Genomic DNA, 26,745 nt, shown 5'->3' on the forward strand with positions numbered 1-26,745 from the left:
AGTGAACAAAGTCTAGGCTTTAAACACACCCAGTGGCCTGTAGCCACGCATTGCGCTCAGGTTGTCCTCCTCTTCCTCCCTCCCTTCCGGCTCCTGGATGGAACATCCGGGACTCGGCGGAGCAGGGGGCGCGGGGGGCGCGGGGGGTGCGGCCCCGGGTACAGCCGCCCCCTGCCTGCGCACTGTCCGTGCGGCTGGGCAAAAGGGGGCACACTGAAACCTCAGGGGCTCCCTCATTGTCCTTCAACCCCCGTCGCAGGGGAAACGGACACAGGTCTTTAACAAACGCAAGGAATCACCTGGCTGAATCTCTTCAAGGGCATATTCAGGACTGACAACAGAGGAGCCACCCAAAACCTGCTTGTCAACTGCCAACCACATTCAACAAAGGTATAAAACACAATTACTTTATTGACTTCTTACAATCAAACACTGCCAACTACCATCACTTCCACTCATGCATCAGTAAAGGATATTTCCTTAGTACTTTCAAATGATACATTTAAACAATAAACAAAACAGAACTTAAAATGCACCCTGATTAATTATGTAAACTGGTAATTTAAAAAAAAAAACATAACAATTTGGTTCCTTTCTTCATAAAATGGAAATTTAAATATTTCTCCTGATAGTCTTGAGGTTCTCATTATGTCATGAGTAGTGCAAAGTGTGGCGCACAGAGTTTCAGCTAGAAAGGTGTGTCTTACACACCTTACTCAACAAACGAAATGTGCGTAACAAAATGCATAGAGTCAATGCATGATAGAAAGCATGTTTCAAATACAAGGTGGCCCCTCAGGCCGCCATATTATTTAGGTTTTGCATTATCATTTATGGCATTATAGATTAATTATACATAACAGACTTTTATACATTTTAACCCTGAAGATAAGAAAAATAACTGTTGCTTGAAAAAGTTATTCCAGGTAGCCATTTGGTTTGTATCAGGAGAGAGGGAGCCCCCGGGAGCCTGGTGTCTGGCCCGCCTGGAGTCCTCAGCGCCCGGGCTCCGCCGCACACGGGACGCGTCACAGTGAGCGTTTCCCGGCCCCGCGGGCCTCCCCCACCCCCGGCCTGTCTCTGCTATCGCCCCCCATGTGGTTTTCCCTTTTTTTTTTCTGGATGAACTGTATTACTCTATTATTTTGTCTTGTCTTCTCAGCTCTTGTATGGCCTTCCGTTTCAATTATTCATAAACCCTTTCAGAAGATCCTCCGAGAGCTCCATAAGGGGAAGCTCCGGGGACGGGAAATCCAGGGGCGGGAGACTGGGTATGGGGATGTCCTTGGCTCTCCCCGCGCTCGCGGCCAGGCTCTGCCAGCCGGACGAGGCCTCGGCGGTCTCGGGAGGCGGCGGCAAGCTCCACAGCTCCGACTTTTCTACGAAGTCAGCATCCACACCCAGCTCCTTCTCTACTGCGCCCTTTAGAAGTCTGGCCTTCTCGGCCTTCAGCTGTTTATTTTCCTTCCTTAATCTTTCATTCTCAGCCACGAGGAACTCCACGTGCCTCTTCAAATCGGCGATCTTGGTCGCCTGCTCCTCTATGACTGTCTTATCATCTTTGGGGGCTCTGCTTCCGACGCGCGGCTCTGCCGGCTCACGCTTCTGCTCAAGTAAAAACAGGAGTGTGTCTGGGTCCCTGTCAAAGACCCCCTGAATTTCAGGCAGACGCTTCTCCGCGGAAGGGCCGTATTTCTCGGAGAGAAGGGGACTCTGGCTCTCGGCGTCCTCAGAAGAGGGCCTGGGAGATGCCTGCAGCTGGGCGGCCGCCTCCCTGTCTGTGCTCTGCTGGGCTTTCAGTCTCTCCTCCCGCTTGGCCCTTTTCCACCTCTCCTGGATGAGGAGCAGCTGTTTCATGTGGCTATCCCTTTGCAATTCCAGTGACAGATGAGCCTATTACAAGAAGGAAAGGGATCATTTAATATTTAAGTCTCTTTAGTAATATCCAATGAATATAAATCCCAAGATCCTATCCTCCTTTCTGAACAACTTTGTAACACTTAAAATTTACATACCATGTTTGCTATTCAACAGAGCCTCAAATTTTTTCAAAACAAGTATTATGTCTCAGCTGGGCCAGAGGCCACTCCCACCCACAGCAGTCACGGCCCCGCCACAAAGAGGGTCCCTGCAGGCCACAAAGGGGATTACGGAGGACTGCACCTCTGAGCCCCACAGGACATCTCCTACATAAGGCCACTCCGTCAAGACCAGGAGACGAAGGTGAACTCCCTAACAGAAATAAAGACAGTCAAAATAAGGAGACAGAAGAACACATTCTAAATGAAAGAACAAGACAGATCCTCAGAAAAACAATTAAATAAAACAAAGATGAGCAATCTACCCCATAAACAGTTCAAAGTAATGGTCATAAAGATGCTCACCAAACTTGGGAGAAGAATGGATGAACGTAAGTCTTCAACAAAGAGAGAGAAAATCTCTCTACAATAAGAAAGTACCAAGCAGAGCAGAAGAATACAATAAACAAAAAATACACTATAGGGAATAAACAGATTAGATGATACAGAAGAAGAGATCAGCCATCTGAAAGGGTAGAAATCACCCAAAATCAACATCAAAAGAAAAAAATTTTTTGGATGAGGATAGTTATTTAAGAGACCTCTGGGGCAACAAAGCATAATAAGAAAACTTGTATGAAGAAATAATTACGACGACTGCAATAGCCAAACTATGTAAAGAGCCCAGATGTCCACTGACAGATGAATGGACAAAGAAGATGTGGTATATATATATATATATATATATATATATATATATATATATATACAGCGAAATACTACTCAGCCATCAAAAGAATTAAATCTTGCCATCTGCAATGGTATGGATGGAACTAGAGGGTATTATGCTAAGCGAAGTCAGTCAGAGAAAGACAAATACCATATGATTTCACTCATATGTGGAATTTAAGAAACAAAACAGATGAACATAGGGGAAAGGAAAAATAAAATACGACGAGAACAGGGAGACAAACCATAAGAGACACCAAACTCTAGGAAACAAACAGGGTTGCTGGAGGGGAGGTGGGTGGGGGGATGGGGTAATTGGGTGACGGGCATTAAGGAGGGCACTTGTGATGAGCACTGGGTGTTATATGCACCTGATGAATCACTAAATTTTACCCCTGAAATTAAAAAAAAAAAAAAAAAAGGAATAGAGCTTTTTAAAAATAATTTTTATTTTAAAACAAAACAAAAAAGAAATAGCTGAAAACTTCCTTAACACGGGGAAGAAAACAGACATCAGGTCCAGGAATCAAAAAAAGCCCCAAACAAATTTAACCCAAAGAGATCCATACCAAGACATATTATAATTAAACTGTCAAAAATTAAAGATAAAGTGAATCTTAAAAGCAGCAAGAGAAAAACAACTAGTTACATATAAGGGAATCCCCACAGGATTATCAGCTGGGTTTTTGTGGGGGTTTTTTTGGTAAATCTCTTTCCTCACCTTTGTAACAACATCTAATTTTTAAGGTGGTTTTATATCATTTCTGTACAGATCTCTGCACTCTGGTTTAGATGAAAACTATATAACCTCAACTATAAAATAACATTGGGATGTTATTAATTATATAAATCAATTTTATTTTATTTTAAGATTTTATTTGTCAGAGAGCGAGAGTGCACAAGCAGGGGGAGCGGGAGAGGGAGAGGGAGAAGCAGGCTCCGCGCCGAGCAGAGAGTCAGACATGAGGTCGATCGCAGGACCCCAGGATCATGACCTGAGCCGAAGGTAGACGCCTAACCGACTGAGCCACCCAGGCGCCCCTAAATCAATTTTATTTTCACCATCAAAATGACCATGTTCTATCAACAGCAGTGTAAAGTCCGCCACCACCGAACTGCAGCGGCAACTGGGAGGAGCAACATGGGAAACAGTTTGGCAATTTCAGAAATGAGAACACTTTTCCAACGTACATGAGTTCCATAGAAAGACCAATGTGAAATATTCAAATACTAGAATAAAACAGAACAAGCATCCCATACTGTTCAATAACTGAACACAGCTACTCTTTCTTCGGCGACTGAACCAAGTGCAGGATGCAATAGGACAGTGATCACGGACAAGTTTTCATAATTTCAGCACATTTCATTCTCAGTTTCTGGAGTAGAAACACAGACTGGAGAAGTGTCACTAAGGAGGAGGGGGACCAAAAACACCCTAGGAGAGTTGACCACAGACCACGTGGTACAAATTTTAGGAAAGTGCAAAACTCCTGCCTGGAAGTGTGTTTTTCTGACCACCACTGTGAGGAAGACAGTGCAAAAATGTGATCATCTATTTTTCCCCTAAGGTCTTGTTAGGTCTTCTAACATCACAACCCTATTCACACTAACAATACTAGAGTCCTAACAAATAACATCAATTACGGTATATGGAAGGAAATGGAGAACATGTTTTATTTGCCTGGTACTCTGTTTAGGACCAACTAAGGCCCTGGTCATTGACACGATCTCTCCTAAATGCCGGAAAGGCTCTGGCCTTTTAAGATAAATGCTCTGGCTGGTGCTCATGTCTGCACAAAGCATGCCGGCAAGTCCCTGGGTCCCCATGCCAAGGACAGAAACCCCTGGCGGGGGGGGGGGGGGGGGAGGAGGGAGAAGGCTGGCTCTCTCCCATTCCTCCCAAAGGGGAGCGGCCGTGGGGCCTCAGCAGGGCGCCCCGTGACCTTCCGAGGCCAGCCCTCTGTGGAGCCGCCACAGAGGAGGCTCAACCGGGGCAGATGTCACCTGCCGCACGAAGACCTGGAACACGAAAGGTGTCAGTTCTTCCCAAATCGCTATACAGGTTTAATGCACTTCCATCCACATCACAGCAAGATGCCAGTTACGAAAGGGGGGAAGGCTAGGCCTCTGGTGGTAATGTTACAGTGAATCCTCTGCCAAAGAGATGTGTTCAGTTATTGAATCCTGAACCCTAAAAATTAGATGTTGTTACAAAGATGATCCAATCCAGTTAATGAATCCTCTGCCAAACAAGAGTAGCTGTGTTCAGTTACTGAACAGTATGGGATGCTTGTTCTGTTTTATTCTAGTATTTGCACATTTCCAGAATCAGGTGGATTCTAAGCAAAAGGTCTGCAGGCCAGGAGTGGCACAATATATTCAAAGTGCTGAAACGAATCAATAAATACCCAGCAAGGCTATCATTCTGAATTGAAGGAGAGATAAAAGAGTGTCCCAGACAAAACAAAAGCTAAAGGAGCTCATCACCACTAAACCAGTTACAAGAAGCATTAAAGTGGAAAAGAAAAGACCAAAACTAGAAGTAAGAAAACACATGAAAGAAAAAATCTTGCCAGCAAGGGAAAACATAGAAAAGGAAGTGGACCAACCACGGATAAAGCTAGTATGAGGGTTAAAAGAACGAAGTTGACAAAATCTACTATAATTAGTTAAGGGACTCATTAAATAAAAAGGTATAAAACAGATGTCAAAAACATAAAAACGTGTGTGCGTGAGGGTGATAAAGTGAATAAAAATGCACTTGCTTTTAGAATGCATTCAAACTTAAATGACCACCAACCTGAAACAGAGAGCTATATACATGCAATCATATAGGAACCTCATGGTAACCACAAATCAAAAATCTGTAACAGACACAAACAGAAAGGAATCCAATGATAACACTAAAGAAAGTAAATCACAAGGGAAGAGAGCAATAGAAGAAAGGAATAAGAACTGCAAAACAACAAGAAAACAATTTTTTAAATGGCAATAAATACACACCAACCGATAATTACTTTAACTGTAAACAGACTAAATGCTCCAATCAAAACAGGTAGGGTGGTTGAGTGGATTAAAAAAAAAAGGACCTACATACATGTTCCCTACGACAAACTTACTCCCAACCTAAAGACACACGGACTAAAAGCGGAGGAATGGAAAAAGATATTCCACGCAAACAGAACAGAATAAAAGCTGCGGTAGCAATACTTGTATCAGGAGAAATACACTGTAAAACAAAAGCAGTAATAAGAGACAAAGGAGGGTGTTACACAATGATAAAGGATCAATCCAACAAGAAGAAAACACCTGGAAACATTGATGCAGCCAACACAGGAGCATAAATAAATACATAAACCTAAATACATAATACCTAAATACATAAAGCAAATATTAACAGACCCAAAGGGAGAAACTGACAGTAATAGAGTAACAGGGATCTTTAATACCCCACTTACACCAAAAGATAGATCCAGACATAAAATTAGTAAGGAAACATTGGCCTTGAAAGACACATTAGACCAGATGGACTTAAATCCATCCAAAAACAACAGAATACACACTCTTCTCAAATGCACATGGAACAGTCTCCAGGATAAATCACATTAGGCCACAATAAATTTAAGATTGAAATCATTTCAAGCATCTTTTCTAACCACCAGAGTATGTAACTAGCAATCAACTACAAGAAGAAAACTGGAAAAAACACAAACACGTGGAGGCTAAAACATGCTACTAAGCAAGGTCAATAAAAAGAAAAATCAAAGAGGACTCCAAAAAAAGACATGGAGCAATGAAAACACAACAGTTCAAAGACTACAGGACACAGCAAAAGCAAAAGGGAAGTTAAGAGTGATACTGATGACCTCAAGAAACAAGAAAAATCTCAATCTAACCTTTCAGATAAAGGAACTAGAAAAGGAAGAAGAAAGCCCAAAGTAAATAGAAGGAAGGAGATAATAAAGATCAGTGTGGAAGTAAGTGAAATGGAGACTTTAAAAAATAGAAAAGATAAAAGAAACGAAGAGCTGGTTTTCTGAAAAGACAACAAAATTGATAAACCTTCAACAACACTCATCAAAAAAAGAGGACACTTACATATAAAATCAGAAATGAAAAGAGAAGTTACAACCAATACCACAGAAATACAAAGGATTATGAGAAACTACTACAAAAACTTACATGTCAACATACTGGACAACCTAGAAGAAATGGATAAATTCTTAGAAACATATAACCTCCCAAAACTGAATCAGGAAGAAATAGAAAAATTTAACAGACTGATTACTAGTAACTGAACTGAATCTGTAATCAAAAATTCCCAACAAGCAAAGATCCAGGACCAGATGACTTCACAGATGAATTCTACCAAACATTTTTTTTTTAAGAGTTAATACCTATCCTTCTGAACCTATTACAAAAAATAGAAGAGCTAGGAAAGCTTCCAAATTCTGTGAGGCCAGCATTATCGTGATACCTAAACCAGACAAAGACGCTACAAAAAAGAAAATTACAGACTAATATTCCTGATGAACACAGATGTAAAAATCCTCAACAAAGTATTAGCAAACCGAATCAACAACACATTAAAAGGATCATCCACCACACCACAATCTAGTGGGATTTATTTCAGGGCTCCAAGGACTGTCAATATCTGCAAATGTATCAACCAGATAATACCAGGTTAACAAAATGAAAGATAAAAATCATACAATCATCTCAACAGAAGCAGAGAAAGCATTTGACAAAATTCAACATCTATTCTTGATAAAGAAGCTCTCAACAAAATGGGTTTAGAGGGAAGATGCCTCAACTTTTATAATAAAGGCCATATATGAAAAACCCACAGCTAACATCATACTCAATGGTTAGAAGCTGAAAGTTTTCCCTCTTTAGATCAGGAACAAGATAAGGGTATCAGCCCTTGCCACTTATTCAATGTAATACTGAAGTCCTAGCCCCAGCAATAAGAAAAAGAAATAAAAGGTATCCAAATTGGTAAGGAAGAAATAAAATTGTCACTATTTGCAGATGACAGAATACTATATAGAGAAAACCCGCTAAGAAGCCACCAGGAAAGGGGCGCCTGGGTGGCTCAGTCGGTTAAGCGTCTGCCTTCGCCTCAGGTCATGATCCCAGGGTCCTGGGATCGAGCCCCGCATCGGGCTCCCTGCTCAGCGGGGAGCCTGCTTCTCCCTCTCTCTCTGCTGCTCCCCCTGCTTGTGCTCTATCCCTCTCTCAAATAAATAATAAAATCTAAAAAAAAAATTAAAAAAAAAAAAGAAGCCACCAGGAAAGTATGAGAATAAATGATTTCAGTAAGGTTTCAGGATACAAAATATACAGTAATCCATCATGTTTCTAAACACTAGTATCAAAGTAGCAGAAATTAAGAAAACAATCACATCTATAATTACATCAAAAAGAATACCTAAAAATAAATTTATAACCAAAGAGGTGAAAATGACCTACACTCTGAAAACTAAGACATGGATGAAAAAAAATTAAAGATGACACAAATAAATAGAAAGATATACTACTAAAATGTCCATATTACCCAAAGCAATCTACGGATTCAATGCAATCCCTATCAAAATACCAATGACATTTTTCAAAGAACCAGAATAATCCTAAAATTTATATGGAAACACAAAAGACCCCAAATAACCAAAGCAATCTAGATAAAGAACAAAGCTGGAGGCGCCTGGGTGGCTCAGTCGGTTGAGCATCTGCCTGGTCATGCTCAGGTCAGGATCTCAGGGTCCTGGGATCAAGCCCCAAGTTGGGGGCAGGGGGGCATCCCTGCTCAGCAAGGAGTCTGCTTCTCCCTTTCTCTCTGCCCCTCTCCCACTCATGCTCGCTCCCTCTCTGCCTCTCTCACAAAATAAAATCTTAAAAAAAAAAAAAAAGAACAAAGCTGGAGGTACTATACTCCAGATTTCAAGCTATACTGCAAAGCTATGTAATCAAAACGGTATGGTATGGCACAAAAACAGACACACAGATCAAACAGAACAGAACAGAGATCACAAAAATAAATGCACATATAGCTAATCTATGACAAAGGAGGCAGGAATATACAATGGGGAAAAGATAGTCTCTTTAATAAAACTGGCCCACTATATGCTAAAGAATGAAATTGGACCACTTTCTTACACCACCCACAAAAATAAACTCAACATGAATTAAAGACCTAAATGTGAGACCTGAAACCTAAAATTCCTGGGAAAAAACATAAGCAGTAAGTTCTTTAACACTGGTCTCAGTGATTATTTTTTGGATCTGCCTCTTCAAGCAAGGACAACAAAAGCAAAAATAAATGGGACTACATCAAAATATAAAGCTTTTGCATAAGAAGGAAACCATCAACAAAATGAAGAGGCAACAACCTACAATATGGGAGAAGGTATTCACAAATGATGAATCCAATAAGGGGTTAATATCCAAATATATAAAGCATTCATAAAACTTTATGAAAAAAAAATCCAACTAAAAAATGGGCAGAAGACACGAATGGACATTTCTCCAAAAAAGACATCCACATGGCCAACAGACCCATGAAAAGATGCTCAACATCACTACCCATCAGGGAAATGCAAATGAAAACCACAATAAAGTATCACCTCACACCTGTCAAAATGGCTAAAATCAACAACACAAGACACAGCAGGTGTTGGTGAGGATGTGGAGAAAAAAGAACCCACAGCTGGCGGGAATGCAAACTGGTGCAGCCACTATGGTGGTTCCTTAAAAATTTAAAAATAGAACCACCATAGAACCCAGTAATTCCACTACTAGGTATTAACCCAAAGAAAACAAAAACACTAATTCGAAAAGATCTCCGCACACCCTACGTTCACTGAAGCATTATTTACAATAGCCCAGATATGGAAACAACCTAAGCTGTTTCTATGGATAGATGAATGGATAAAAAAAGATGTGGTGTATATAAACAGAATATTATCCAGCCATTAAAAAGAATGCGATCTTACCACCTGTGACAGCATGGATGGACCTAGAGGGTCTCACACTAAGCAAATAAAACAGGGATAAGATAAATACCATATGATTTTACTTGTATGCGGAATCTAAAAAGCAACTGAACAAACAGAAACCGACTCAAATACAGAGAACTGGTGGTGGCCACAGGGGAGGGGGATGGGTTGATGGACGAAATAGGTGAAGGGGATTAAGAGGTACAAACTTCCATTATAAAATAAGTAAGTCATGAAGATGAGAAGTACACCACAGGGAATCCAGTCATTAATACTGGAGTAACATTGTATGGTGAGAGATTGGAACTATACTTATGGTCACCACTGCCTAATACACAGAACTGTCAAATCACTATGCTGTGCACCTGAAACTCATGGAACACTGAATTATCAACCAAACTTAAAAATAAACAAACGAATAAATGAATGGCAGTTGAGGAAGAGAGAGACTCAGGAACATGCCCAAGGTCACAGAGCCAAAAGGCAAAGCTGAGGTGTGGACCAACCAGGGCAGGAGAGCCCCACTGTGGTAGTTTTAACACATGTCTATAAACTTTTGAACAGTCCTATCAAGAGACGGAGTCTAATACCCTCCCCTCAAACCTGGGTGGGCCTTTGTGGTCAATTCAAGGAACAATGCAGAAGAAGGGATGGTGCTGGGAAACTTTAACTGCCATGTGGCCAGGTTACAGAGACCAGAAAGAGGAGGAGGAGAACGATGCTGTGCTGAGGAGCCCTAGCTGTCTCAGGCCATGCTAAGTCTCCCCAGCCCAGCACCGGACGGGAGAAGCCACCTTGGAGATGACATCATCAGCTGCCACCATCTGACTGCATGAGAGCTCCCCATCCCCTCAACTGACAACTGCCCAGCTGAGCCCAGTCAACCTGATTTGTGAACAAATGCCTATTTAAAAAGAAAAAAAAACCAAAAACCTTTATGATAACACAAAAACCTTATGATCTCCTTCCACTTAATGAAGAGTAAATCATCATCATGCCATATAGTTAATGAACTTACCTGTGTGTGAGCAGCTTCATGTGAAAATCTAATAACTATGCTGCAAGAACCGTATGAAATGTTTGTGTGTCCTCAACATCGCTGAAGTATTCATTTACTGTGTCTGACACCATGTGCAAGGCTTGTGTGGAAGCAGTCTACCTTTACATGGGCATCATGATGAAGTTTTCTTACTGTTTTATGACCTTGCTTTCAAAGAATTACATTACCATTTGGTACGCCTCTCCCGTAAACAGGAGAAACCACATATTAGCCTATCATCACAGGTAAGTGGGTTTTTAAAGATGTAACCATATTTCCAACACTGTATTATGAATATGACTGTAATACTATACATACTATACATACAATACCATAAACATTCTATAATGAGTGAGTCATACATTAGTGTTTAGGCTAGTCTACCATAAAGCAACCATATTGCTGCTTCTTCGTTATCAGTGCATGCATTGTTTGTTATACCTGCAAATAAATGAGTTCTTTTCACATTTTCATTTCTGATGTCTCATGTCAGTAACACATGTAACATCTACAGTACTGATGTCGGTAGTAACAGACAATTCATCCCGTAAACAGACAACAGAAACTTTAACCTATATAGAGTCGACAAATACAGGACTGTACGCTAAACATATTTTCTCTTTCTTGTGATTTTATTATTTTCTTTTTTCTAGCTTATGGCTGTATAAGAATACAGTATATAATCATGCAACATACACAGTATGTGTAATCAACTGTTAATGTTATTGTTAAGGCTTCTGGTCAACAGAATATCAGTAATTAAGTTTTGGATGGGGGGAAAGTTTAGGCAGACTTTCGACTATTTAAGAGGCTGGCACTTGTAAGCCTCAAGTTGTTCAAGACTCAACTGTATTTTCCACATTTTCTATGCTGAACGTGTTGTCAATGAGTATTTGTGGAAACTTTCTGTTAACAATTTTCTACTTGTAAAAGTAACATATCCACAGTAAAGTGTGTGGGGGGAAAAAAGCTTTAATATTTTGTTTAAAATGCTATGGCCTTCTGTTAACCATACTGGGTGCTTTAAAAAAAATTCTAAGTGAGAAAAACAGTGGTCTAAAAAATAATAATAATGACAATGTGATTCAATCAGAATTCTATTCTGATATGATGTTTTAAAATTTTTTAAACAAAAAAGCAAAAACAAAATAACTGGGCCTTTCTATCTTAGATAAGCTAACTTTTTTATTCATAAACAAAACCCCATTCATTCAGAAAGTCAGAAGTCCTTTCCAAATCAACATATTGAATAAGAACTTTTTTGAACAACCCTACCCCTGTGAAATGCCATTTGTACTAAGCTTAAAATTAGAAAACTTTCTTCTTTAGATATTCATTCTACAACTAGTTAAGATCTTTTTTTAAAGATTTATTAGAGAGAGAGATGGGGGGGAAGGGGGAGAAGGAGAGAGAGAATCTCTAAGCAGACTCCAGGCTGAAGAGCCCAGGGTAGGGCTCGATCCCAGGACCCTAAGATCATGATCTGAGCTGAAATCAAGAGTCAGACGCTTAGGGATGCCTGGGTGGCTCAGTCGGTTAAGCATCTGCCTTTGGCTCAGGTCATGATTCCGGGGTCCTGGGATCGCGTCCTATGTCAGACTCCTTGCTCAACGGGGAGCCTGCTTCTCCCTCTGCCTGCCGCTGCCCCTGCTTGTGCTCTCTCTGACAAATAAAATCTTAAAAAAAAAAAGGGTCAGACACTTAACCAACTGAGCCACCCAGGTGCCCCAGCTAAAATCCCTTTTTATTACCAGGGGTTCAGGAGGCTCAGTGCATGTTTGTATTACATGGCTAACATGAGCAGTTCTATACCAAGGGAAGAGCACGGAATAGAACATAACTTTCAGGTTCTCTTGGTTCAGTTTGAGGAAGTGGTATTTCTTCCCTGCCCGATGATATCCCCTAAGGATCTCCTTAATTCAATTAGACAAACACTACTGAGTATCTCCTATGTACCCTGCCACTTTTATAATCAGAAAATCATCTTTGGATAAAGGTATTTTCAAAACCTAGGTAGGCCCTCCCCAAACACAGAAGAAATTTAAAACCGTTGGTGAAACAAAATTTAAAGGTACCAGAACTGCTTAGTAATTCAGGAAAAGACAAATTCAGATTTAAATTATTTTTGGCATGCAAAGGGAAGGCCAACTGGTTTCCCCCTTGGCCAGACCTGCTTACTCTCTGTGAGCTAATGCTCAGGAGAGGCCCTAGAAGTCTCTAAGGAACACATCTGGTGATCTGAGATCTAGGAGTAACTAAGAAAAAACAGAAGTTTCTGCATGCCATGTCTGGGACACTGATAGCAGCAGTTCACTGAGTTTTAATTTCTGAAGTACTCTTCTCTTGTCCAACTTATGTATTTTGGACTACAGTGTTTTGAGAGGGGCGCAATACTTTATTTTACACACAGTTCAAGTCTCCATAAGAAAATCCTTCTAACCCTTATCACAAATAACTAAGAAATTGTCTCACCTGCTCAGACTGTGTGAGCTTCATGGCTTCAGAAAGATATGCTGGTTAAAAAAAAAAAGGCACATTAATATGAGTGTCATAATCTTGTAATCAACAGGTCAAAGGAGAGTTTTAGTACTCCTAGGACAAAAAGAACTGGTTTTAGAAGCAATTCTGCTACATAGTTATCCTGTTCCTGAACAGAAACAAGGTGGGGATTTTAAGACAGGATTCTTAACTTCTCCAAGAAAGAAGTCAGTGGTAACCAACTGGAGATATTCTCTACCCCATTTTGAAGGGGTTTTTCTTCAAAATCCTTGTAGATTTCATGATTAAGAAAGTAAAGATGGCCGAATTAGAAATATAGAATCAGGAAGGATTAAAATTAAACAGGAACCTATCAAAACCCTACTACTCATTTTGATCACAAAAATATCAAGAGACTGATTATTAGTGTCTTTTTACCCACATGAATACCTGGACTATATTATTTTGGCCTCCTATAGAACTACTTTTATTGAATTATTTCTGAGCTATCCCATCAACCTACCATGAATCAGGTAGTTAAGAGCCATAAGAACCTGCTGACTTATTTATTGTAAGCAAGTTGCTGAGGATAGTATAATGTCCTTTATGAAGACCATTAATGGTAATTCAATAAACTTCTCTCTGACCTTAGGATCAGTTCCTAGGTGACTTAATTTACTTGGATTTAAAAAGTCACTGTAAAAATCCCTAATTTTCCTCTCTGAGCTACCTTCTAGAAAGCTCAAAGCCAAGTTCTCCTTCTATCAAATAAGCAAGAACTCATGGTGCATTTTGTGAACTATGCTTCCAGGCACTCCTCATTTTACCTTTCTGTGGCTTCCTCATCTGCTTATTTCTAATTACATTTTATATTTTGCTATATTCCTCTCTAAGGCCTTTTACATACTGTGGAACAAAACGGTATAAATGACAAGTAATATAATAATAGATCACGCACAGTCTCCATTTTTTATTTCTTGCTTACTATAAACTTTTCAGTGTCTCTCATCCCTACATTAAGTTCCTTTTTGCCTTTTTGCAGATACTACAAGGCAATGTTTCTGTCATCTTAATTCAAATATTTTAAATGGTTTTGTTGTCTGCCAGTTTCTATCATAGTCTTTAAGATACAGATTAACTGGATGGTCTCTCCCCAACAGAAAACAGTTGGTTCTATAGCCTTTGCTCTAGCCATACTTATATTTTTTTCTCAACTTTTGCCCTTTATTCCCATAGTAAGTCTGAATAGCTGCATACAGACTATTTCTTTTTCCTTTTCTTCATGTTTAAGGCTGGTGAGACATTCTATCTATTGCTCTGATACAGTGTGGATGAACTACCCTAAACTAGCTATTATGTCTGCATACATTTGTGTCCCTGTGTGAACTAGTTTGCTTTAAATCCACTTTATAAACAAATGGAACGGTTTCATAAAACCAGGCTTAAACCAACTGGACTGCCCTTGTAGAACCTTGAAATCCTAACATGACAGCAGAGGATACCCAAGGACACGGAGTCCCCAAGTACAAAAGAATCAAACAAGAGTCACACTGTAACTTAAACCATGTCCCACGCTTCAATTTAAAATTTGGGTCTTGGGGTGCCTGGGTGGCTCAGTCGGTTAAGCGTCTGCCTTCGGCTCGGGTCATGATGCCAGGGTCCTGGGATCGAGCCCCGCGTCGGGCTCCCTGCTCAGCAGGGAGTCTGCTTCTCCCTCTCCCTCTGCCTGCTGCTTCTCCTGCTTGTACACTCTCTCTCTGTCAAAAATAAATAAAATCTTTAAAAAATAAAAATAAATAAATAATAAATAAATAAATAAAATTTGGGTCTTAAGGGGCACTTAGCTGGCTTAGTCAGTAGTGTGTGACTCTTGATCTCAGGATTTTAAGTTCAGCCCCATGTTCGGTGTAGATCACTTAAAAACAAAATCTTAAAAATATGTACTTATAAATAAAATAAATTTGCTCTTTTTGCTATTTGTGAAAAAAACGAAACCCACTTAGGGAAGTGGACTGTGTAAGACTACAAGTAAGAATTCTAACGACTGAGCCACCCAGGCACCCCTAACCACGTCAATTTTCAACTCCACTCTGAAACACAAGGCTATTTTTTTTTTAAGATTTTATTTATGTATTTGACAGAGCGAGAGAGGGAACACAAGCAGGGGGAGTGGGAGAGGGAGAAGCAGGCTTCCCGCTGAGCAAGGAGCCCGATGCGGAGCCCAATGCAGGGCTCGATCCCAGGAATCATGACCTGAGCCGAAGGCAGACGCTTAATGACTGAGCCACTCAGGCGCCCCACAAGGCTATTTTTAACCAAGTCTGAACTCCAAATCAAATCAGCTCAGTGGGATTAACTAATCACACTTAAAATCTGTCTCCCTAATTAGAGCTAATGGGATCCAAAAGGCTGCCTTTATCTTTTCTACTCCTGAGAATGTGGCAGAATGCAGATACTGAGAAAGTAGGAAGGGGCGTGTAAAGCCCAACATCAATATTAACTCCTCAAATAAAGACAGGGATGTAGAGGGTGTCTGGGTGGCTCAGTCGGTTAAGAGTCTGCCTTCCGCTCAGGTCATGATCCTGGAGTCCCTGGATCGAGTCCTGCATCGGGCTCCCTGCTCAGCAGGGAGTCTGCTTCTCCCTCTGACCCTCCTCCCTCTTGTGCTCTCTCTCTCTCTCTCAAATAAATAAATAAATAAAATCTTTAAAAAAAAAGAAAAGACAGGGATATAGGTTAGGAATGAAGGAGACCTTTCTCCCTTTTATATACTCAGAATCTCCTACTGCTCAATGCACAACATATGCTGGTCACTCCATTGTATTTTATATACATGTAACCACAACCACTGCGGGTTATCTAATCAAAGGTATTATTTCAGTGGCATTCATCCACAACATTTTTTAAAAATATTTTCTTTATTTGACAGAGAGAGAGAGAGTACAAGCAGAAGGAGTGGCAGGTAGAGGGAGAAACAAGCTCCTCACTGAGCAGGGGTTCGATCCCAGGACCCTGGGATCATGACCTGAGCCAAAGGCAGACCCATAACCGCCTGAGCCACCCAGTCACCCTACACAATACTGTTTGTTTTTTTTTTTTAATAGTGTAGTACATTGTCTTTTCTGTAAGGTGACTATAAATTTAACAGTTTGATTCACAACAAAATACGGTTTATGAAAGATTTAAAGAGCACTAGCTGCCAAGTTTAATTTTGTATAAAGCTCTCCATGAAACTCACCATAAAAATTCACAAAGACTTACAGGGTACATATTAGGCCCTCAGCCTTACTGCTGAAGGGGTACACTTCAGTGGCAAAACTAATTCTTTTAAAAATAAGACTTGAAATTTTCTCTGAAAATCACGGGCATGTAGGCAAAAATGACTGACATAAAAGAACTTAGTCAAACCAGTATCCACCGTGTGGTCTGCAGTCCAGCACTAAGGCAACACTGGAGGGTACGCTCTGCCAAAAAACAACATGGTTTTAATCATCACAGTGGCCTAGAAAAAAATAGTGTCTTCCTCGCTCTAAGAAAGGTGGCCTATTTTGAATGCAGCATGAGTAAAACACTCCCTCCCCGAAGTTTTTAGGTTTGTTAATCAGCCAACAGAAACCAGTCTTTACGTAACAGACCCCAAAGATCTATTTCTGAGTTCAACATATGCTAAACTGCAACTGACTGGGATAAAATAACTGTTTGATAAGAAGTCATTAATTCTAAATTTCATACCTAAAAGAAAGCGATCATCAGCATGATACCATAGGCACGAATGTACAGATGAAATATTCAGAAAGAAGCTAAACAAAGAGTATTACCAGCATCTTAGAAAACAAATTCAATGAAAACTAATCGGTTAAAATTTAGTTATTACTTTCATAACCCAAAAGGGCTATTTGAAATTCATTTTCCATAACAACTAAGATAAAGTGGCAGACTTCTTGCAATCACTTCTACCTTTAGGAATCTTTGGATTCAGAAAGCTGTGTCCAGAGTCATTTACCAATGTGGCATATGCAACCTTCATGGTTTAGGAAGACTAGGTTAGGAGGAACTAGGAAATCCAACATACTCACTTGAAAAGTAACCCAAACCGATGTCCTGGTGGGTCAGTAGTGTCAACTTTGTACATGCAGGGCAACACCCTATCATTACTACTGGGACTTTCATTCTGAATAACTTGTTGAGAGATGGCTGGAGAAAAGAAATTGCCCTCCAGTTTTAGACTCAGTATTTCTTTAGAAGAATACTCACCTGAAGCCTTTGTGTGACAAGAAATAGCCTCTTCGTATTTCCCTGCAGCTAATAAACGATCTGCTCGTCTGCTCTGTTGATGAGCCTAGAAGACAAACATTCCCAAATTCCTCTGAATTATATAAAAAGATATGACTTAAAAAATTTTTTGGGGGGCGCCTGGGTGACTCAGTTGGTTAAGCGTCTGCCTTCGGCTCAGGTCATGATGGGATCGAGCCCCACGTCGGGCTCCCTGCTCAGTGGAGAGCCTGCTTCTCCCTCTCCCTCTGCCTGCCTCTCTGCCTACTTGTGCTCTCTCTCTCTCTCTCTGTCAAATAAAATCTTTAAAAAAAAATTTTTTTTTTTTGACAAGATAAATGATGCCCTTTTTTGACACACATCAAACCATTACAGCTATATCGGTAAGAAATCTAATGGATAGCTCCTTGAGCTGTAGCATCTGAAAGGATTGGCAACTTTTCTCAACTCTACCAATAAACCATTACGTTTCACACCAGGCACTTAACTACTTCAGTGACTCACATTCTTCCACTCTTCAGAGATTAACCAAGAGTTACAATCACAGATTGCTACCTAAAATGTGTATTTACTTGATTTTTAACAACCTTTCAAAACAAAAGTCATCTTGTGGATCCTTTCACTAGTTTGTATTGTTCAACAACTAAAATCAGGAAATTTCCAGAAAAGTCAAGCTTCTCTTGTATCAACTCATTCTTCCCTTCCAACATTACAGTTACTATTTGTTTTTAAGATAAAAATTTGCACACTGTACAGTTGAAGAATTAACTATACAAAAATTTTTTTTAAGATTTTATTTTTTTATTTGACAGAGAGAGACACAGCGGGAGAGGGAACACAAGCAGGGGGAGTGGGAAAGGGAGAAGCAGGCTTCCCGCCGAGCAGGGAGCCCGATGCGGGCCTTGATCCCAGGACCCTGGGATCATGACCTGAGCTGAAGGCAGATGCTTAATGACTGAGCCACCCAGGCACCCCTGACTATACAAATATTTAATATTACAGTGATTTCTTTTTCAGGTACCACTGACCACAAAACAACAAACTCAGAACTTCCGAAAGCAAATGACTAAAGTGCCCCCGAATGTAAAGGAAAATCGATTAATAAGTAGTCACTGGCCTCTTCGCATCTGTGCTACACTTTATGAATTCCTACAACTTTATGTATTTCCCTTTCTGACATAAGGATGTCCAGCAGACTCCTAGGGGCCACATATCTCACCTAAGGTTATACAATTAGCAGCAAAGAAGAAAGAAATGATCAACTCAATTCTTCTAGTATATGTGCTGCCGAAGCGAGCACTCAACTCAATTCTTCTAACTAGTGTAGTTTTCCTCACAAACTCACAGATGATTTAGCAAAGCTTCTTAAGAAAGAAGTGAAAAGCACTGTACACTCAGGTCCACAGCAGCATTAGTCACAGCAGTCAGAACATGGGATCAACAGATCAAAGAGGAACAAAATGCGGTATATAGATATATACACACACGCAAGGGAATTCGTAGTCAGCCTTGCAAAGGAAGGAAATTCCAACACATGCTACAACATGGATGAACTCCGAGAACATTATGCTAATAATAAAATAGAAAATAAGCCAGTTACCAAAAGACAAATACGTATGATCCCACTTATATGGGTACCTAATGTAGTCAAACTCATCAAAACAGAAAGTGAAATAGTGGTTGCCAGGGGGTGGTGAGAGAAAAGTGAGGAGTTGTTGTTGAAGGTGTAGAGTTTCAGTTTTGCAAGGTGAAAGGTTCTGGAGACCTGCTGCACGATAAGTGAATATACTTGCCGCTATACTGTGCACTTAAAAATGATAGAGTATATTTTATGCTATGTGTACTTTACCACAATTTAAAAAAATTTTAAGTTTATTTACTTTTTCAGTAATCTCTATACCAAATGTGGGGCTTGAACTCAGGACCCCGAGATCAAGAGTCACGTGCTCTTACAACTGAGCCAGCCAGGCACCCCTTTACCTCAATGTTTTAAGAAGGCAAAAAGCAAATCTGTACTGTCAGGTGTAAAGTGGCTTAACTTGAATGTTTTTCAAAAACTGTGCCACAGATGCCTCACAAAAATACTTCAGAGAATCAGTTTTGCAACTGAGATTAGAAATATTCTGGGCATGTTTGCAAATCATGCTCAATCTAAAACAGAGGTGAAGACAAAAGTAGAAAACAGCCCTCCTGGCAATGCCTGTTGTTTACATTTTCCCTTCTATTTTTGGAAGGAAGACACAGCAACACTCTTTAAAAGCAAGATCATCCATTTCAACTGTTTCAGAGACTTTTATTCTTCAAATAATAACTAAACTTTCTCTCTAAGCCTCAATTTATTCCTGAAAATAATAATGGGTAGAAGAAATGACTATATGTTCTGAGCACAGGAGTATTTTATAGTACCCAGAAATGATACAGATCTTTTGGGAAGAGACTATACATGAAGAAAGCTAAGTTATGATCAACGCAGTTTCTCTAAGTAATGTGTTCTGCTAATATAAAGCAACTGGCACTCTATCAACAAGGCTCTAAGTCTAGGTGGTAAAAGAAAAAAAGAAAGGGGTGAATCTGCAGGTGCCTTAACCTTTCTGAGCTTTGCAAGAAAAGCCATACATAAGAGACAAACCTGCTCTGAAATTCCAAAGTACCTCCTAACTGTGCATGGCAAAGTGCAGATCCATCCCTACCATGAACCCAGGGCTCTGGACTCAAGTTTTGGCTTTCCCACTAACTAGTTAAATTACTTCATTCTTCAGGCTCTGTAAAATGATAGACATGGACCAGACTGGTGCTTAAGTTTTAATGGAATACAAATCACCTGGGGATCTGGTTAAAATGCAGACTGATTCTGTAGGTCTAGAGCGGGTGCAGGTGAAGCAGCTGGCTCCGAGACACACTCTGAGAAGCAGGGATGAGATGCTCTCTGAGGTCACCTCGCTCTGATGCTGCATCTGTGTCTCTGATGACATTAACCACTTTCTACCTTGTACTATACTTATGAAGCTCCCTAATTCAACTTCAAGCTCCACAGTAACAGAATAAATTGTTTCTTGAACACCAAAGAAAAAGTTCTCAAGTGGTGAGAACAGTATCTCCTACTCCTCTTGAATTGACTAAAACCTCCCCATGTAAAGTCCAATCTCTGATCACTCTGCCAATTCACGAGTTACAGCTCATTTAAAAACACACACCTGGGGCACCTGGCTGGCTCAGTCATTAAGCGTCTGCCTTCAGCTCAGGTCATGGTCCCAGGGTCCTGGGATTGAGCCCCGCATTGGGCTCCCTGCTCAGCGGGGAGCCTGCTTCTCCCTCTCCCACTTCCCCCTGCTTGTGCTCCCTCTCTCGCTGTGTTTCTGTCAAATAAATAAATAAAATCTTTAAAAAATAAATAAATAAATAAATAAAATAAAAACACACACCTACTCTAGGTCATCTGGCATCATAGCAATCAAATTCCCTATTAAAAAAAAAAAAATACAGTTCCTACTAAGTTCTTGTTAGACACCCAGCAAGCCCAGACTCCATACAGAGCTTGACTGCTTAGGTTCAAATCTCAGCTTGAACACTTACTAGACACATGAAATTGGCTTTCTTAACTTTCTGCCTGAGTTTTCCCATCTCTAAAATGAGAGTATTATGAAAATTAAACTACTTAAAAGACAAGAGAAGCCTTGGCGGTACTTGCCATCAAGTTCACAAAGTAGTTGGGGAGACTAAATTGCTTTTTTTTTTCTAACTGAAGATATTATAGGAAATTTATTTTGGTAATACTTCTTATTTTTATTTATTTATTTATTTATTATTATTGATACTTCCTTTTTCTTTTTTTTTTTAAGTAGGCTCCATGCTGGGGCTTGAACTCACAACCCTGCGATCAAGAGTCGGACACTTAACCTACTAAGCCACCCAGGCACCCCAATACTTATTTTTAAAACAATTTTTAAAGATCCCATTAAGTTAAAATTAATCTCTTTAAATACCGTTCTTGGTAGAATCACAGCCATTAAACATATTAAGTCTATAAATAAGTTTCTTTGGTAATTCAAAATAAAACAGGAACAAGAAGCAACTGAAATGGGAATGTTGGTTGAGAGATTCTAAAAGCAGTCTGGGCAGTGATATATTTTAATTCTGATAACATGGGGGGGGGTTTTGCCAAGTATTTCAAGATGCACTGATTTATGGAAAAGGCTGTATCTCAGTATTTCATATTCATTAAGAAAGGGTAAAAGACACTCCAGGTCTTTATGAATGGTTTCACTAACCAGTCAAAAAATGTTTAAGCCAAGAATGCATCTATTTTGGCTACTAAACAAAACAAATTAAGCTTAAATTTTATTTATCTTTTTCTTAAAGTATCAATCCTGGCCAGGAAACTGTTAGGCGGAAAAAGCAACCTAACACTCTTCAAGAGCTTCAATTCCATTAACCCATCTTCATCTCCCTTGCTGATAAACAAATGAGCTCAATTTTTTGTCTGTTTTAACCCTCTGGATTTCTTATAAAAGTGTATATAAATCTTTCATAAAAATCAGTGTTTTCCAAAACAACAAAACAGAAACAGACTCATAAACAGAGAACTGGTGGTGGCCAGAGGGAAGAGGGGTGGGCTGATGAACGAAATAGGTGAAAATAATTAAGAGATACAAACTTCCAGTTATAAAATAAGTCACGGAGATGAAAAGTGCAATATAGTCAATAACAACATAACAACGTTGTATGGTGACAGATGGTGACTATTTATGGTGAGCACTGAGTAATGTATAGAATTGTTAAATCACTACGTTGTACACCTGAAACTAATATATGTCAACTATACTTCAAAATAAAATACTTCAAAATAAAAATAAAAAATTAGTCTTTTCTGTCCTGATTATCTTTTCCATTCTAATACATCACAGTTAACTAATCATTAGTAGTTGCTTCCCATAGGATATCTTCTTTTCTAATTCAGGTATAGTTGACATGTAACATTTTATTAGTTTCAGGTGTACATGACTTGATATTTGTATATATTGGAAAATGATCACTACAATAATTTAACATCATACACCATACATTACAAAAAACTTTCTTTTTTTTTAAGAGGTGGGGAGCAGAGGGAGAGGGAGAGAGAGCATCTTAAGCATGACCCTGAGATCATGACCTGAGCCGAAATCAAGAGTCGGACACTTAACCAACTGAGCCATCCAGTTGCCCCAAAACTTTTTCTTCAGATGAAGACTTTTAAGATCTACTATCTTTGCAACTTTCAAATACGCAATACAGTATTATTAGCAACAGTCACCATGCTATACATTATATCCCAGGACTTATTTATAACTACAAGTTTGTACCTTCTGACCTCCTCCATCTATTCTGACCACCCCCTCACCGCCACTTAAGGCAACTACCAATCTGTTCTATGAGCCTGTTCTTTTTTTTTTGCCTTTTAAGTTCCATATGTAAGTAAAATCACACATATCTGTCTTTCTCTGACTTACTTCACATAGCATAATGCCCTCTGTGTCCATTCATTTTGCCACAAATGGGAAGATCTCATTGTGTGTGTGTGTGTGTGTGTGGCTAAATAATATCCCAATGTATAAGTACCACATCTTTATCCATTCATCCATCAATGGAAACTTAGGCTGTTTCCATATCTTGGCTATTATAAATAATGCTTCAATGAACATGGGGTCCATATATCTTTTCAAGTTAGTGTGTTCATTTTCTTCAAATACCCAGAAGTGGAACTGTTGGATCATAAGGTAGTTCTATTCCTAATTTTTTGAAGAACCTCCATACTGTTTTCCACAGTGGCTGCACCAATTTGCATTCCCACCAATAGTGCACAAGGGTTCTCTTTTTTTTCACATCCTAGCCAACAATTGTCACTTCTAGCCTTTTTGATATTAGCCATTCTAACATAGGTAAGACGGTATCTCATTGTGGTTTTGATGTGCATTTTCTGATGATCAGTGATTTAGTTATCTTTTCATGTACCAGTTGGCCATCTGCATGTCTCCTATAGAAAAAGGTCTATTTGGGGTGCTTGGGTGGCTCAGTCGGTTAAGTGTCTGCCTTCAGCTCAGGTTATGATCCCAGGGTGCTGGGATTGAGCTCTGTGTCGGGATCCCTGCTCAGGAGGGTATCCTACTTCTCCATCACTCATGCTCTCTTCCTCTAATAAATAAAATCTTTAAAAAAAAAAAAAAAAAAAAAGGAATAATGTCTACTCAGATCCTCTGCCCATTTTTTTTTTAAAGATTTATTCATTTGACAGAGAGCACAAGCACGGGGAGCGGCAGGCAGGAGGAGAGGGAGAAGCAGGCTCCCTGAGGAGCAGGGAGCCCGATGAGGGGCTCGATCCCAGGACCCTGGCATCATGACCTCAGCCAAAGGCAGACGCTTAACCAACTGAGCCACCCAGGCGCCCCCCTTTGCCCATTTTTTAATTGGACTGTTCGCTTTTCTGCTATTGAGTTATATGAATTCTTGATATATTTTAGACATTAACACCTTATCAGATGTATGATTTGCAAATATTTTCTCCCATTCATTTTGTCGATGATTTCCTTTGCTGTGCAGCTTATTAGTTTGATGCAGTCCCACACAATTATATTTTCTTGATATTCTTTGTTGATTCAGTTATTTTCTTTGCTTCTCTATCAACAACTGTAGTAAGCAGATTCTGATGTAGCTCCCAATGACCCCTGCCTTCTGGTATTCACACGCTTATGTAATCTCTTCCCCTCTAATGTGTGCTAAACCCAGTGACTTGCATCTAAGGGAACAGAATATAGCAAAGGTGGTGGATGTTGTTTCTACAATTAGTTTACAAAAGACTGTCACTTTCATCTTGGTAGCACTTTCTCTCCCTTGCTCACTTTAATGAAGCCACCAGTCCTGTTGTGAACTGCCCTATGGAAAGGCTCACGTGGAAGAAACTGAGGGTAGTCTGCCAACAACCAGCAAGGAACTGAATCCAAAAGCTGATTACAAAGCCTTCAAGGAATTAAATCCTACCATCAACCATGTGAGTGAGCACGGAAGTAGCTCCTGACCCAGTGGAACCTTCAAATGGGACTGCAGCCCCAGATGACACTTTGTGAGGGCAGTCTTGAAAGACCCTATAGCAAAGGACCCAACTAAGCCATGCCCTTATTCCTGCCTCACAGAAATTGTGAGAAAACAAATGTGTGTTATTTTAAGCTCCTAAATCTTGGAATACTTTGCTGTATAAGTCATATATTAATAGTATGGCATCTTCATCTTTCATTGTAAGCTGCCTCAAACTCTATCTTGAAAATTTTTTCTTTAAGTAAACTCTACACCCAATGTGGGGCTTCAACTCACAACCCAAGATCAAGAATCACATGCTCTACTGACTGAGCTATCCAGGCAGCCCTAGAAATAGATGTTTACATAGGGAAAGCAGTGACTGGCCAATCCTCATGAGGTTGTGATACTTGTCACTGAGTACTAAGTATTAGATTTCATGATACTACAATCTCATATTAAAGTACTTTCTGGCATTTAGGGTTTACAATAAACTGATGTAATTTTGTTGAGAACCTCTTGAATTCTCATGGAGATTTAGATTTATGATCCAGCTATGAGGGAGTAGCTAGCATTGGCTTACCTCCAGCTGTAGACAATTACAAAGCTGGATACAGTATATAAAAAAACAGTTTACAGACACTGAACAAAAAAGTAACAGAAGGCTACATTTTCAAGAAAAGGGAAAAGCACAAGGTGAGAACTACATTCACCTGGCTTTCTTTCTGAGAGCACTTTCCAAAATGTAGTGCAGAAAAATAAAACCCAAGTAGACGGCAGTATCTAATTGGGAAGGAGGAATGGGGACTGGAGTCAAAAGGCTGGAATTTGAGGAGGGTCCAGGATTGGAGGCAACTGCAGTGAAGAAGACAACCTAAAAATAGGCATAAAAAATCCTCTCAGGGGACGCCTGGGTGGCTCAGTCGGTTAAGCGGCTACCTTCGGCTCAGGTCATGATCCCAGGGTCCTGGGATTGAGCCCCGCATTGGGGGGTCCCTGCTCAGCGGGGAGCCTGCTTCTCCCCCTGCTTGTGCTCTCTGTCTCTCTCTGACAAATAAATAATTTTTTTTTTTTTAAGTCCTCTCAGGTCCTTACCAAATGCCTAAGCTGCACATGCACAGGGTATAACTCCAGGAGGCCTAGCAGACACTGCGCAGACATTTCAGAAGCCACACAACACTGGAGAGACAGGTTGCAGTTTAGGCTGTACAGACTACAGTAACCTTGGTGAACACCAGAGCTTTCAGTTCAGACCCCAGGAAGGTCAGCCCTGGGACTAAGGATCACACTCTACGCATTATGGGTAAAAGTAAAATAGGCCCACCCTAATAAAGCCTAAAAACCAAATTTAGACTAGATCATGGTGATCTGCCTGTATTTTAACTGCCAACCAGAACAAAATACTCTTTAGAGGAAAATTCCTATTTCAGTCTCTACAACACATCATCCACAATGCATGACATACAATAAACTTACTAAGCATGTGAAGCAGGAAAAAGTGACTGATAATAAAGAGAAAGACAACGGAAACAGACCTAGAGATAATCCATATATTGGAATTCACATCAAGGAACTCAAAGTAACTATGCTTCAGATATTAAAGAAAATACGGAATGAGGACACAACAGATGAAAACTAGAGACGTGGGACAAAAGTTCTGTAAGAATTGGGACCTTGTCCCATTCACTGTTGAATGCCTGAGATCCAGAACAGTATCTGAGGAGACAGTACTTACTCACAGTTGTTGGGTTAGCTGGATGAGGGAATGAATGCTAAGTCGCATGGAAGGATGGGAGATTGATAAATGCTGACATAACATTACTGTATTTCAGAAAAGTATCAGAATAAAACTGCATCAAAATCTAAAATAACTACGCATATGTATATACATATATACAAAGAAATAATTGGTCCTTGGTGCACTTACTTCATTCACTATTTCATCCAACAACCAATCTCTAGAGCATTTTAACCAGAATTTTCCTACTCCCTCTTGAGTACAAATGAAAGCCCAATACTACAAAATGTTCTAAAACATTTACAAAAAGTAAAACAGCTTCAGATTTAGTAATGTCTTACTGTATGCCCTGCACAAATTCCTCCCTTGTTGAATCCTCCTCAGAAACAGCCAACACTTTACACATAATCCCACTCTGTTAACTGCTCTTCT

At 39.9% G+C, this 26,745-nt stretch overlaps 1 protein-coding gene across 4 annotated transcripts in view; it reads right to left on the reverse strand.

Annotated features, from left to right (window-relative positions):
* Nucleotides 1-393: 393 nt before the first annotated feature.
* Nucleotides 394-26,745, reverse strand: part of NRBF2 (nuclear receptor binding factor 2) — a 33,379-nt gene continuing 7,027 nt past the window's right edge. Inside the window, exons 2-5 of one of the 4 annotated variants that reach the window (XM_078077665.1) lie at nt 17,514-17,598; nt 16,678-16,723; nt 13,254-13,294; nt 394-1,893 (exon numbers count right to left, since the gene is read on the reverse strand). In XM_078077665.1, the coding sequence (XP_077933791.1) occupies nt 1,183-1,893; nt 13,254-13,277 (735 nt within the window). In that variant the 5' untranslated portion in view covers nt 13,278-13,294; nt 16,678-16,723; nt 17,514-17,598 and the 3' untranslated portion in view covers nt 394-1,182. Of the gene's footprint in view, nt 1,894-13,253; nt 13,295-16,667; nt 16,724-17,513; nt 17,599-26,745 lie in introns of all 4 variants that reach the window. The other 3 variants (XM_078077666.1, XM_036086490.2, XM_036086492.2) reach the window with 3 other exon arrangements.

Source organism: Halichoerus grypus, chromosome 7, assembly GCF_964656455.1.
Source record: "Halichoerus grypus chromosome 7, mHalGry1.hap1.1, whole genome shotgun sequence".
Taxonomy (NCBI): domain Eukaryota; kingdom Metazoa; phylum Chordata; class Mammalia; order Carnivora; family Phocidae; genus Halichoerus; species Halichoerus grypus.